Here is a 13,773-nt window from a genome sequence, read left to right on the forward strand (position 1 = left end):
CTCCTATAATGCCTCTGAGGAATGGATGTTTTTCCTGAAACATGTCAGGCCAAAGGAGAAAATTTGCGCTCAGTGGAATGTGTAAATAGTTAATCATGAGCATATAATCTGCTTGTCATATAAATGCATTGTACAAACTGTTATGCTTGTTATTTCACACGTGTTTTAAAATATAATATTTTTTCTAAATAAATTACATTTTATGAGATATGATTTTCTTTTTGTTTGCCCATAACATCCATTGTACTGGGTTACTTGTGCCCTTTTTTTTGTGTTCTCATATAACCAATGTTGGGATGTTGGCAACACCTTATTGAAAATACAATAATTCTCTTTGTGGTTCATTATTTATACTTAAAATGGTAGCCAAAACCAAAAAGACAGGGAAGAAAATTGAAAACAGCCTTTCAAATGGACTGAGAATAACCAAAATGGCAAAGACTCAGCGAATGATCAGCTCCAGGGTGATCAAAGAAAGTCTAAAGTTATTGTTTTAACATCAAAAATGCTGTTTCTGTAAAACCTAGAAATGCAGAGGAATTGTGGAATGTAGCGCAATCGTCCTGGGCTGGAATACCTGTTCACAGGTGCCTGAAGTTGGTTGACTCCATACAACACAGATGTAAGGCAGTTCTCAAACTGTGGTTATACAACTAAATATTAGTCCAGTGATTCACAAGAAAGCTAAATCTTCAAGCATTTTATAGTTTATACAGTAAATGTTTGCGTTTGTAAAGAAAAATGTGGACACTGCTATTTTTTGAAAAAGCCTAATATTCATTTTTCTTCACTTTCTGTAAAGTATTAACAAATTTGAAACATTTTTCTTCATGTTTTAGTTTGGAATAGACTGTTCAGGGTTCCCAATGAAATTGCGTGTATGGAAATACAAGCTATTATGAGGATTTTGAGCCTTACTAACTTTTTTTTTTTAAACACACTGCTATTATTTTTAACACAGATGTATAGTAGAACACAATAGTGTTATGTAATTAGATTAGAATTTTGCATCCATTTTTATTGCTTATTATTAGTCTTTTGCATACCGTATTTTTTGCTCCATAAGATGCACCTAGGTTTTAGAGGAGGAGAACAAGAAAAAAAATATTCTGAACCAAATGGTGTACTAGTGCCAATTAAATGGAGCCTGACCTGTGCTGAAAAAAGCAGCCTGACCGGTAACGGAAAAAAAAGCAGCCTGACCCTGTGCCCATAAAATGCAGCCTGACCTGTGCCCAAAAAATGCAGCCTTACCAGTGCCACCTCCACCTGACATTCCTGTATGCATCCGCCTGTCACTCAGATAGAAGACAGAGCAGCCTGAGTGGCTGCCTCGGCCATACTCCATTCGGCCGCTTGGGCTGCTCTGTCTTCTTCGGTCTGTGACTGAGTGACAGGCCCAGCGGGAGATCGCCCGGTGCTCACAGGAGACGGCAATGCGTCCGGCATTGTTTGCCATTTTTTTTGGGTGGGGGGAAGTGCATCTTATGGAGCAAAAAATACGGTATTTATTATATAGATTAACATAAGATAGTTCATTACAAATGCATACAGATTTATTTTTTTACAAATCTATATTAGTATTTACTGTTTTACTTTTACCTTACGTGTACCACCCTGAAACACATTTCCATGCCCCCCATACTCTGCAGCGTGACATCTCCCCATGTCCTGCTTTGCCATCTGCTTCCCTGCATTGCTCTGCACAGCCATTGGGATTAGGCTTACAGATAAGAAACATCGCTTCTGCCTGGCTGCTTCCCTGACAAACTCTGCAGCAGTAGACCAGCTTTCACTCAGATCGGACGAGAGAACGCACTTCTAAACTGCTTGGGATGTGTGTTATTTCTACCACTGTGAGTGCATTTGAGTCACCACTTTTAATAAATTTACACTAAATCGATGACAGCCTCTGTTTTTATTTTATTTTCATTCATACTGACCAGTGGGGTTCCCCAAGATCCTGCAATTGAGATGCTGCAGCAGTGGAGAGTGTTATTACTTTACATATGAACCTTTGAGGACTTGTTGCATATTAGGGGTTCAATGGCCTCCATTTGCACCATATTGGTTTATTTTCATCTGTCTGGAAGTTGAAGTTAAACCTGCAAATGGATCTTTCAACAAGATAATAATCTAAAGCACACTACCAAATTTGCAATAAAAATGCACAAAAAGTAGTAATAGTGGGTTATGGACTAGCCTAGTCAAAGCCCTGAATTTAACCCCATGGAAATGGTGTGTGTAGGGGTGAGGGGATTTGAAATGGTCAAGTAAAACCCACAAGCATCTTGCAGTTAAAGAAATATTGCATCGAGGAGCTTGATTTCAGAGATTGGTAAGCAGTTATGCAATATGCCTAAAAAAGCAATTCTGCTAAAAGGCAGAAATTCCATATTCTGAGGCTAAGGGTGTAGTTGGCTTTTCCACAATACACCATTATATCTATTGATTGAAATGCATATTTTCCTCTCTCTATAGGCACGGTTTGAATGAAAATCTAATGTTTGCACTTGTGTTGAAAAAGTTAACAATTCCAATAGAGCTTACATACTTTTTCACATGATTATAATAATAAATATGCACAAAAAATGCTTTTAAAATTTCTGTATGTACAATAACTGCTACAATTTCATTGCTGCAGGACAGAAATACTTTGCACAAAGGTGTAACATATTTATCTGAAGAGGCAGTTCAAATGGTTCATTAAACACTCAGATATAATATTCGTTTTATTTGTGAAATAAAATATACATTAAATATTTTTTAGTTTTATTTCAGTGGATGTTGCATACAGCATATCAGGGGAGTCTAGCTTCACAAAATGGAAGACACCACATGGACACTGCTAAAAAAAATATATATATATTTAACACATGTAAAATTGTGGAAATAAAACAGTTTTGGTGAAAATGTTTACAGGTGACATTAATGTGAGGACTTGAACATATCTTCCCTTGAAAAAAAACACAATCTGCCTCATGCTCACGTGCCCGACGAAAGAATAGATCTTGCCAATAACATTCTTGCTTTCCTATGAAGTAGGTAAAACATGAATGGAAGAATGTTATTGGTACTATGGGCACCTAGAACACTTCTTCTTCCTTTTAATTTAACTTTACCTTGTTTGCACATTTAAAGGTAAGAATTACTTCAAAACCATTAAATCAATTTTGTATATTTAGAATGCTTGACAAAGCTATGGTGAGCAATAACAAAGTCTAATAATATCCATATACTTGTGTTTCTTAATGTAATATTATAACTACTCTGTTAAAAAAAGTTGATACCCTTCTGTCTAGTAAGCGCTGTATAAATGAGCAGCTATTAAATATTCCAAACGTATTCTGGAATAGACATGTCTTTCTCTTATTCCAACAGTTTGACTTTAAAGCTTAGTTCTTTTTGTTTCTGTAGAAACACTTGTTATTGATACAGAAGGTAGTTTGCATCCAGGACACAAAACATTACAAAGGGATACTAGATTCTTAGGATATCTATGCTGCAGAACATTTTTATAAAGAGCTTGTTTGGAGTGAGATGGGCTATGCTTCAAATTCCAGTCCCAGGCCCAGTTTGTGACCTCCTGCATTGATATTCTTGCCATCCAATAAGGTAGATAAAGTTAATTTGATACCTGAAAAAAAATAACTCATTTATCAATAATGTCACATATTCTCAATAATATATTTACATTTATCTCAATAATATTAATCATTCTTTACGCTTTATCAAAAGTGTTTTGTTTTTTTAAATGTAACCAACAAATTTTTTTTTATATAATTGGCTAAAGTAAGCCCATGTAAGACTTTTTCTTCTATTTAATGTCAGGTCACCTGAGTCCAGGTGAAATTACTTAGGCAGCCATGAGAGTGGCTGGCCTCTTAAGCTGAACACACAGAGAGGTAAGCTGACAGACAAACATTACTGCCTATCCATGACAGTACCCCCCCCCCCCCTCCTGGGCAACACCTTACAGACGAGGCGCAAATACCTCAGATCCAAAATCTCTCCTTCCAATGCACAAGGTACTGAAGAATGCCTCTACAGAGCTGAGAATCCAGAGTTTGACTAACCTTGTACTCCTGAGAGACCGGGGCCATGATAGGGAGAGGACTAGAGAACTTATTGAGGACTAAAGGCTTCAGAAGGGCAACATGCAAGGAGTTAGAGATTTTGAGGCTTTTAGGAATCTGGAGTTTAAAATAAACTGGATCCAGCTTAGAGGTTATAGTGTACGGCCCAATGAATCTTGGGGCAAACTTCAGAGAAGGAACGCAGAGCTTGATGTTCCTGGTGGAGAGCCAGACTTTGTCCCCTGGCTGTAGAGAAGGCGGTTTACGCCAGTGGCTGTTGGCAAAGCCTTTGAATTTGTCAGCAGCTGCCTGTAAGGTATCATGAACATAATCCCAAACATAATTGAAAGACTCATGAGCCATAACCAAAAGATGGAATATCTGGAGAACAGGTCATGGGAGGAGGGAGTTGAGTGTATTTTCCATAAACTGTAAAAAGGGTCTTCTGTGAACTGGTATTTACATGACTGTTGTGAGAGAATTCTGCCCACGGGAGTAGAGGACCAATCGTCATGATGAGCAGAGACTAAGGTGTGAAGAAAGACCTAACTTCTGATTAACTCTCTCAGTCTGTCCATTGGATTGAGGGTGTAAAGGAAATTTGTAAATTCTGTAATTGTATTCTATTTTGTATGTTTGCACACTGCCCTCACTGTGCACACAGCACTAATAATGTTTTCATTACATGTTTGCATTTTTCGAGTCCTGATTAGAATTACTCTGCCTATGTTACTCCCCTTGTTACCATAAACGTACATTTGTAATATTAATGTGATACCTATGTAATCACGTGTAGGTTAGTGGAGATGCTGTATCTGCCTTTGATGCCACAGAACACAGAGAGCACCTGACGAACAAGCTTTTGGCTTGTGGGTGCGAATGTGCACTACTGCAGTGATGCATCTTAATCTGGGCATATTTAGTCTTTCAACAGCATATTAGCTTACCACCATTTTCTTAGCTGTATATTACATCTTGCATCAACTGGCTCCCATCTATGCCCTCTTATGCCGCCTACCCAGCTGTTGAGCATGGGGCTTTGCACATTCTCTTATGCATCGAAACTGGTGCCTTGCTTGGGACAGTGGATTTGAGGGGAGGCTTGTATATCCCCTGAGGAAGCTATTGCGAAACATGTTGGGATAATCGATTACAAGCACTCCAATTTGTTTGTTATGTGGACCTGTCACCATATGTAATCTTTGTATATGTAGATATCTACATAACACATGTTATGTGTTAATTTTAATGTATGGGAATAAAATAACTGTTTTTTATATTGCTTTTGCTCTTCTGCTTTAATCTAAATATTTTGCACCGTAAAAATCCCCTCCTTCCTTTGGTTTTTCCAAATCATTTAAAATATTTTATTTGGGATGAGGTGCCATTTTTCTGGGTGATGATGTAAGCTAGAATCAAATTCTAAAAATTTGAGTTATCAGACTTCCTTGATCGGTAAGGCGTTTTCAGGAACAAAGGGTATCCATTTTACTCCCCTTAATCGAATTGTATTGATTGGTGGTTATGTGTTATGTTATCACTGTCTACAGTCCATCGAAGTGTTATAGATAAGAAAGGGAAGAATAGTACTGTTCACAGGTATAGCTAAGTACATCTGCTAAAGTAGTTTAGAGGCAAGAGGGTATAGGCACACGTAGAGCAGACTGGCCACTCATTAAATTAAGTAAGGGAATGAAGGGTATGAGACCCTCAAAAATGCCTAGCACAAGAGGAGAGCTATAAAATATATGAACCAAAGGTGCGGTTCCGCCTATACTGAGCACCCAGATTAATGGTTAAAGTGGATCCACTATGGGTAACTGGGTTAACAAAGTCCACAGGGACTAAGAATCATGCAGAGTAAACAGCTAGAGAAACAGCTATCTATGTGAGCAGGATGGATCAAGGGTGACAATTAACACTAGACAGAAAGGGACATTTTGATGTTAAGTTGTGGGATGAATTTGGGGTCAGGCACTACAACTAGTAAAGTTAAAACAGAGAAATGAGAGTTAAAACAGAATAATGTATATGTTGTCAGAGAAGGAAGATGGGATGAGCACTGTGGCTGCCCGTCTGATCATAGAAGGTACAGTATGTGAAGTATGGGATTACAATAAATGTGATGCAAAGGATATCAGAACAAAATAAGGAAAGCAGAAGTTAAACAGGGAAATATTAAAGAGTTAAAAGAAAGTGAGAGAATGAAATGCATGTGTTGTTGTCAAATGAGAAAAATGTAAGCGATTTTAGAGAGATATTTATATTCCTGTATGTGTGTGAATGCTGGAACCTTTAGTTCTATCTCTTTTGTGTGCCATGTATGCAGATGTGACCCCCACCTTTGTGCTCTCCTGAAAGAATGTAGCTGGGATGAGAGATCAGTGATAAGCTGGAAGGACACAGCCCTGCGCTTCAGCGAGCATGGTGTAAATCTAAGTCCCTGCAAGACTTTACCCTCTACAAATCTGTAGGGCTGAAACGATTAATCGACATCATCGATAATAATCTATAATGAAAATCGTTGTCAACGATTTTCATTATCGATTAGTCGGTCCGCACCATGCGATCCGCGGAGCGGTCCGTGGCTGCGGCCTTAGGAAAGGCCGCGGCTTCGGCCTAGCTCCGGAGCTGGCGGCCATCTTGGCACACCCGGCGGCGGTGTTGTATTGTAACCCTGTCACTTCCGGTGCGGCTCCGTTGTAGTGTCATATTTTGCTGCCTATCGCAGAATGCTACAGAAGTGACGTTGCCGCCAGAAATTGCGTACTGCGCATGCGCATAGCGTTCTAAACACTCGCGCCGTGCGTTCCAACATAGTTTCGGCAATACTGTTCAGCGAAACCATCACATACTGTTACAGAAGTGATGTTACAGACAACACAAACACTGGGCCGTGCGTTACAACACTAATACTTCCCTTGTTACCTAGTATGATTATTTACCAACCATGCTGAGCTACGTGCCGTGTTAGGTTCTGCATTGCTGGGACTTGTAGTGCCTATCCTGAGCTACATGCTTCAATGTTCAGTGTCCTCATCCTTATCCCTGTGCTTCAATGTTCAGTGTCCTCATCCTTATTCCTGTGCTTCAATGTTCAGTGTCCTCATCCTTATCCCTGTGCTTCAATGTTCAGTGTCCTTATCCCTGTGCTTCAATGTTCAGTGTCCTCATCCTTATCCCCCTGCTTCAATGTTCAGTGTCCTCATCCTTATCCCTGTGCTTCAATGTTCAGTGTCCTCATCCCTATCCCCGGGCTTCAATGTTCAGTGTCCTCATCCCTATCCCCCTGCTTCAATGTTCAGTGTCCTCATCCTTATCCCCCTGCTTCAATGTTCAGTATCCTTATCCCTGTGCTTCAATGTTCAGGGTCCTCATCCTTATCCCCGTGCTTCAATGTTCAGTGTCCTCATCCTTATCCCTGTGCTTCAATGTTCAGTGTCCTCATCCCTATCCCTGGGCTTCAATGTGCAGTGTCCTCATCCTTATCCCCCTGCTTCAATGTTCAGTGTCCTCATCCCTATCCCCGGGCTTCAATGTTCAGTGTCCTCATTCTTATCCCCGTGCTTCAATGTTCAGTGTCCTCATCCCTATCCCCGGGCTTCAATGTTCAGTGTCCTCATCCTTATCCCTGTGCTTCAGGATAGGCACTACAAGTCCCAGCAATGCAGAACCTAACACGGCACGTAGCTCAGCATGGTTGGTAAATAATGATACTAGGTAACAAGGGAAGTATTAGTGTTGTAACGCATGGCCCAGTGTTTGTGTTGTCTGTAACGTCACTTCCGTAACATTATGTGATGGTTTCGCTGAACCGTATTGCCAAAACTATGTTGGAACGCACGGCGCGAGTGTTTGGAACGCTATGCGCATGCGCAGTACGCAATTTCTGGCGGCAACGTCACTTCCGTAGCATTCTGTGATAGGCAGCAAAATATGACACTACGCCGTCACTGAAACAGCTGACGGCAGCCCTTTACCGCGCATGCGCCACTTCAATGCTATTACAGTATGCATGCATGCGCAGGATATTTCTTTAGCGGCAGAGAAAAAGTATGGACTGAAGCGGGCGGAGACTTGCGGGCGGGCGGAGTTGGACAGATAATAACAGAAAAAAGGGGGTTTGCGCTATGGATAAGTTGCAAAAGAACGGTGGATATAAGAGGGCTGCCACTACCCCAGGCTCGCAACAAAAAGTTGGAACAGTATACCAATGTTATAAATACAGGTAGTAAAAGCGCTCTACTCTGATGTTTTATAACCCCAGGAAATGTAAAATATACAAAAATTAAAATGAAATTAGTGGGTGTGTTTTTGTAAAATCTGTGCAAAGTGCAATGTGCAAATCTTGTTAATTAGGGGACTAATATTTGCATTATTGTATCTGCACAATTTAAATTCAATTGTGACAAGCGTTCTTTCATATATATATTTTTAATAGTATTGGCTTTTTTATTTAGTCATTGTGCACTCAGATATATATTCATCACGTGGTATAATTTATAGATCAACATTTGATAATTGATTCATTTTTACATTGTGCGTTTATTTTTCATATTGTGCGTTTTTTTAAAATATGATTTTATCCGATTAATCGAAAAAATAATCGGCCGATTAATCGATTATGGAAATAATCGTTAGTTGCAACCCTACAAATCTGCCCTTCTCAAATACAACTCCTGCCTCCACACTGCTAAACAAACCTATTACAACACTCATCAAAACCCTCTCATCCAAACCTCGTCCACTCTTTTCTACCCTTAATTCCTTACTTCACCCCCCACTGCCGTCACCCACCAAATTGCCAACCATTTCAATAGGAAAATCGACACAATTCGCAAGGAGATATCCAGCATTCAACTTCCTCCCCTACCTAAGAGCACACTCAATACTCTGCTCTTTTTGCCCAGTTACCACAGATGAAGTTGATAAACTCCTCTCTATGGCCCACCTCACTACCTGTTCCCTGGACCCTTTCCCCTCACAATTACTGCGACCACCTTCCCACTCTATCCTCAACTCCCTAACACACATCTTCAACCTTTCCCTCCCCTCTGGCACCTTTCCTTCCCCGCTCAAACATGCACTGGTTGCCCCCTTACTCAATAACCCTCACTAGACCCCACCTGTTTGAATAACTTAAGACCCATCTCCCTGCTCCCGTTTGCCTCCAAGCTCATCGAACACCTTGTCCATGACCAAATGAGTCACTACCTCATGGACAACAACCTTCACAACCCCCTACAGTCTGGCTTCTGCCCACAACATCTACTGAAACTGCCCTACTAAAACTCACCAATGACCTACTAACTGCTAAAACCAACGGCAACTACTCCGTACTCATACTTTTAGACCTCTCTGCTGCCTTTGACACAGTTGACCACCTGCTCCTCCTCAGCAAATTACACTTCCTTGGCTTCTGCGATTCTGCTTTATCCTGGTTCTCCTCCTACCTATCTCAGCGCACTTTCAGTGTCACATACAACTCCATCTCCTCTGCTCCCCTTCCTCTTTCTGTTGGGGTACCCCAAGGTTCCGTCCTTGGTCCCCTCCTATTCTCGCGCTATACCTCTTCCCTGGGCCAGTTGATAACCTCCCATGGTTTCCAATACCACCTCTATGCCGACGACACCCAGATCTATCTTTCCACTCCTCAACTCACCCCCATCGATCTCCTCACAGATTTCAAACTTACTGAATGACATATCAGTATGGATGGCACACCACTTCCTCAAACTCAATCTTTCTAAAGCTGAACTTGTTATATTTACTCCTTCACGATCCCCCCCTGTGACTTCACCATTAATAACAACACAACCATTGGTCCCTCCACACATGCCAGGGTCCTGGGTGTAATCCTTGTCTCTGACCTCTCCTTCAGCCTCCATATCCAATCACTGGCTAAATCCTGTCGCCTTCACCTCCGCCTGCAACCTTCCTACAGCTAGAAGTGGCCGGTGGAGATTGTTTACACATAACGCGAACAGTTTAAATTTGCAAATGTGAGTAGTTTTTTATTTAAATAAATAAAAAGATTGTTTTAAACGTACTACACTATGGATGTGTTTTCCCTTATATGCATATAACAATGGAGTTTATGTAAATGGAAGAGTGAACATCTCCTCAGCACACCAGCAGCAGCATCCAGATAGCAGCACATTGGCTCATACTGTGAAAGCCCATCCAACCCCACAGGGGTACAAGTTCTGGTGAGAGCATTCACATAACCATAACACTGAGTGGCGCACCGGGGACGAATGTTTTCTCTCCATTGAAGATTGGCACTGTTTGCACTAGTCACTTTATTCTGTGTCACTACCACCTAGGCCACTATTATGGGACATTTGTAGTGATTTTATGCAATTTTTTTCCCTGCATTGAAGATTGGCACTTTTTGCACTAGTCACTTTATTTTGTGTCACGGCTACCCAGGACATTACTAAGGGACATTGGTAGTGATCCTATGTGGCTTTGAAAGTTTTTTCTATGCACAAGGATTTGGCATCAATTAGTGTTTGAAGTTACTATTATATGGTATCTATATTAATTTGACACAGCAGTGTCAGCACGTATTTGCACATACTATTTTTCACTTTAACTTTACATGGCTTAATTAGTACTCTTAGGCCGCGTACACACGGGCGGATTGTCTGCCCAACTAAGTTCGTCAGACAATCCGACAGACAGTCCGTCCAACTTTTGAATGAACGGACTTGACCACACACGATGAACAGACAGTCCGCTGAAAGCTTGCGCGATGACGTGTACAGCACGTACGACGGGACTAGAAATACGACGTCCAATACACTGCAATGCAACCTTCGGCGTGTAAATCCTTTCTGAGCATGCGCCATACTTAGTCCGTCCAACTTGCCTACACACGAGCGGACTGTCCGCTGAAACCAAGTTTGGACGGACAAAATTACCGAAATTCCGAAAGACTTAGTCCGTCAGACTGTCCGCTGAAAAAGTCCGCTGAAGCCCACACACGAGCGGATTTTCCGCTGAAACACGTTTCAGCGGACTAAGTTGGGCAGACAATCCGCCCGTGTGTACGCGGCCTTAGTATCACAGAGTTTGCAGATAGGTCACTAATAGAAAAAAAAAAAAATAATATATATATATATATATATATATATATATATATATAAAGTATATAATTTTTGGTTTAACGCCATAACCTATTTATATCTTTCTAACTATGTAACTGGACACAACCAGATTAGAGCTCAACTTGGCAAGTGCAAAAGCGGAGAAATACATCCGCTTGAGCAGAGCAAAATTCTATTCACAGAAAGACAAAATTGGTTCCATGTTCGTCGCTAAGCTTTCACCACAGTTTCGCACCCGCTCCCTCCCCAAAATCAGGGTAGTGGGTCAACCCCCTACAGCTAATCCCAAAATACTCAATGCCTTCCATGACTTCTACACCAAACTCTACAGTACAACCTCCATGGAAAAGGGCCCACTCATCTCCAACTTCCTGACAGACATCCCCTTACCGACCCTATCCACAGAACATAAAAACATAATGGAGGAAGCCGTCGCAGTTGAAGGAGATAATGGATGTCATAAAAAACCTCAAGAAGGGCTCAGCCCCCGGATCTGATGGCCTATCAGTAACGTACTATAAGGCTTTTGTTGACACCCTGGCCCCATACATGGCAAAATTCTTCAATGCAAAAGCCCAGGGATCCCCCTTAGACCCTCAACTCAACACTGCCTACATAACAGTAATCCCCAAGCTGAACAAAAATTAGGAGGAAGTGGAGAACTACAGACCTATCTCCCTTATAAATAATGACCTAAAGATACTAACAAAAATCTTAGCCAATTGTCTAGCATCCTTCATTAACAGGTACATTCATAAGGACCAAGTGGGGTTTATTCTGGGTAAACAATGTTGTGGAAATGCTATGAAAATTTAGTTTAATATGTGTTGTCCTAGTGTCTCCCACTGTTAGTTCTCCAGCAACCTGCTCTAAAGAGCTGACTGGGGCAGACTGACGCTGGTTGAGATCTGTTTGGTAGTGGAAAACTTCATGAGGTTGGACAGAGGTGTTTGCAGAGTGGGGATATGTCCGCCCGTGAAAGGGCCCCTGTACGATGCACAGACTTTTGTCTGGGGGGAGGGTGTGTTTGCTCTGCAAAGACATTAATGGTTTAGCGGATGTGCGCTTGTGTCACCCCTGAATGCCTGATCAACATATTTGAGATGCCATGGTATACACCTGCAGATAATCTCCCATCAAGCAGGAACAGTAGTCATTGGTTGTTGTATAAATTCATATCCTGTTTGGTCACATTCTGTTTGGTCAGATCCTGTGAGGTCATGTCCTGTGAGGTCATATCCTGTGGAGGAAGCGATTGGCTGTTGGGGCCAGGGCTTCCTGTTTGTTACTTCCTGTTTGTGTGAATAAAGGCAAAGAGCCTCTGCCCAGCAGGGCAGATGAAGGAACCATGGAGCTAAGATGGTGATTATGTCTGTTTACTGGGGAAATGCGGGAGACATGGATTGTTTAAAGATGCATTATACTATTAGAATGAGAGGGTGTTTATTAGCGCAAAAAAGGATAGTGGGTTTATCCAGAACAGGGGCCCGACCAAATCAGAAGGGCCATAGACAATGTATCCCTTCTACAGTCTAGCTGGGACAAAGGCCCCAAACAAGAGGGAATGCTTTTATCCCTTGATCTACATAAAGCTTTTGACTCAGTCGAATGGTCTTACATATTCACCCTAATGGAGCAATGGGGATTTGACCAACGCTTTATGGGGATTCTCCACTCCCTCTACTCCACCCCAAAAGCTATGATTCACCTCCAATGACATTACTCAAAACCCCTTAACATTGCCAAAGGCACCAGACAAGGATGCCCCTTATCACCTTTAATTTTCGCTTTTGCAATCAAAACATTGGCGATAGCCATACACTCCAACCCCAATATCCAGGGAGTAACCTGCGGCTCACAAACCCATAAATGCGGCTTGTTCAGTGACGACATGCTGCTATTTATAATTTCCCCAATTACGTCTCTTCCCAAGCTCTGCAAACTATTGACCGAATTTACAGTGACCTTGGGCCTAAGGGTAAACTACGCTAAATCCCATGCTCTCAACATTTCCCTGAAACCAGAAATAGTAGCATCATTACAAAGCGCTTTCGGATACAAATTGAGTGACTCCTCCATTTATTACCTGGGGAGCACTCTAACCCCTAAAATAGAACATTTGTACTCCACAAACTTCCCTCCCACATACCAGAAACTGGAGTCTGACCTGAGGAATTGGGCTAGGGGAGAACTATCCTGGCTAGGGAGAATACACTACATAAAAATGACACTCCTCCCCAGACTTCTCTACCTATTTAGAGCCCTACCGATTAATATAAGGAAGGAAGGAAGGATGGATGGATGGACTTGAAATCTTTCCAAAGAAAAGTCAATAAATTCATCTGCCTATTATGGTATTACCAAGCAGCAAGAATCGCACAAATTTCCACCGTATACTCCAGACTTGAAAAGCCAAATATAGACAATAAATATAATAATAAAATATACAAATAGAGAGGCAGGCTGCCCCTACCTACACCCTTGACTACCTATGGGCCCCCTCCAGGGAACGATCCCAATACTGTCGCCTGTCCTTTCTCCATCCCTCTGGGACAAATTGAGATCTGAGACCTCTTTGACCTCTG

At 41.5% G+C, this 13,773-nt stretch overlaps 1 protein-coding gene across 2 annotated transcripts in view; it reads right to left on the reverse strand.

Moving 5' to 3' along the window:
• Positions 1–3,219: 3,219 nt before the first annotated feature.
• VDAC1 (voltage dependent anion channel 1) overlaps positions 3,220–13,773 on the reverse strand; it is a 600,174-nt gene continuing 589,620 nt past the window's right edge. For both annotated transcript variants that reach the window (XM_077473900.1, XM_077473896.1), the window contains one exon: positions 3,220–3,637. In XM_077473900.1, coding sequence (XP_077330026.1) covers positions 3,546–3,637 — 92 coding nt within the window. In that variant the 3' untranslated portion in view covers positions 3,220–3,545. The remainder of the gene's footprint in view (positions 3,638–13,773) is intronic.

Source organism: Lithobates pipiens, unplaced genomic scaffold (genome assembly GCF_037356315.1).
Source record: "Lithobates pipiens isolate NorthernLeopardFrog02 unplaced genomic scaffold, aLitPip1_a1.2 Scaffold_8, whole genome shotgun sequence".
NCBI classification, from domain to species: domain Eukaryota; kingdom Metazoa; phylum Chordata; class Amphibia; order Anura; family Ranidae; genus Lithobates; species Lithobates pipiens.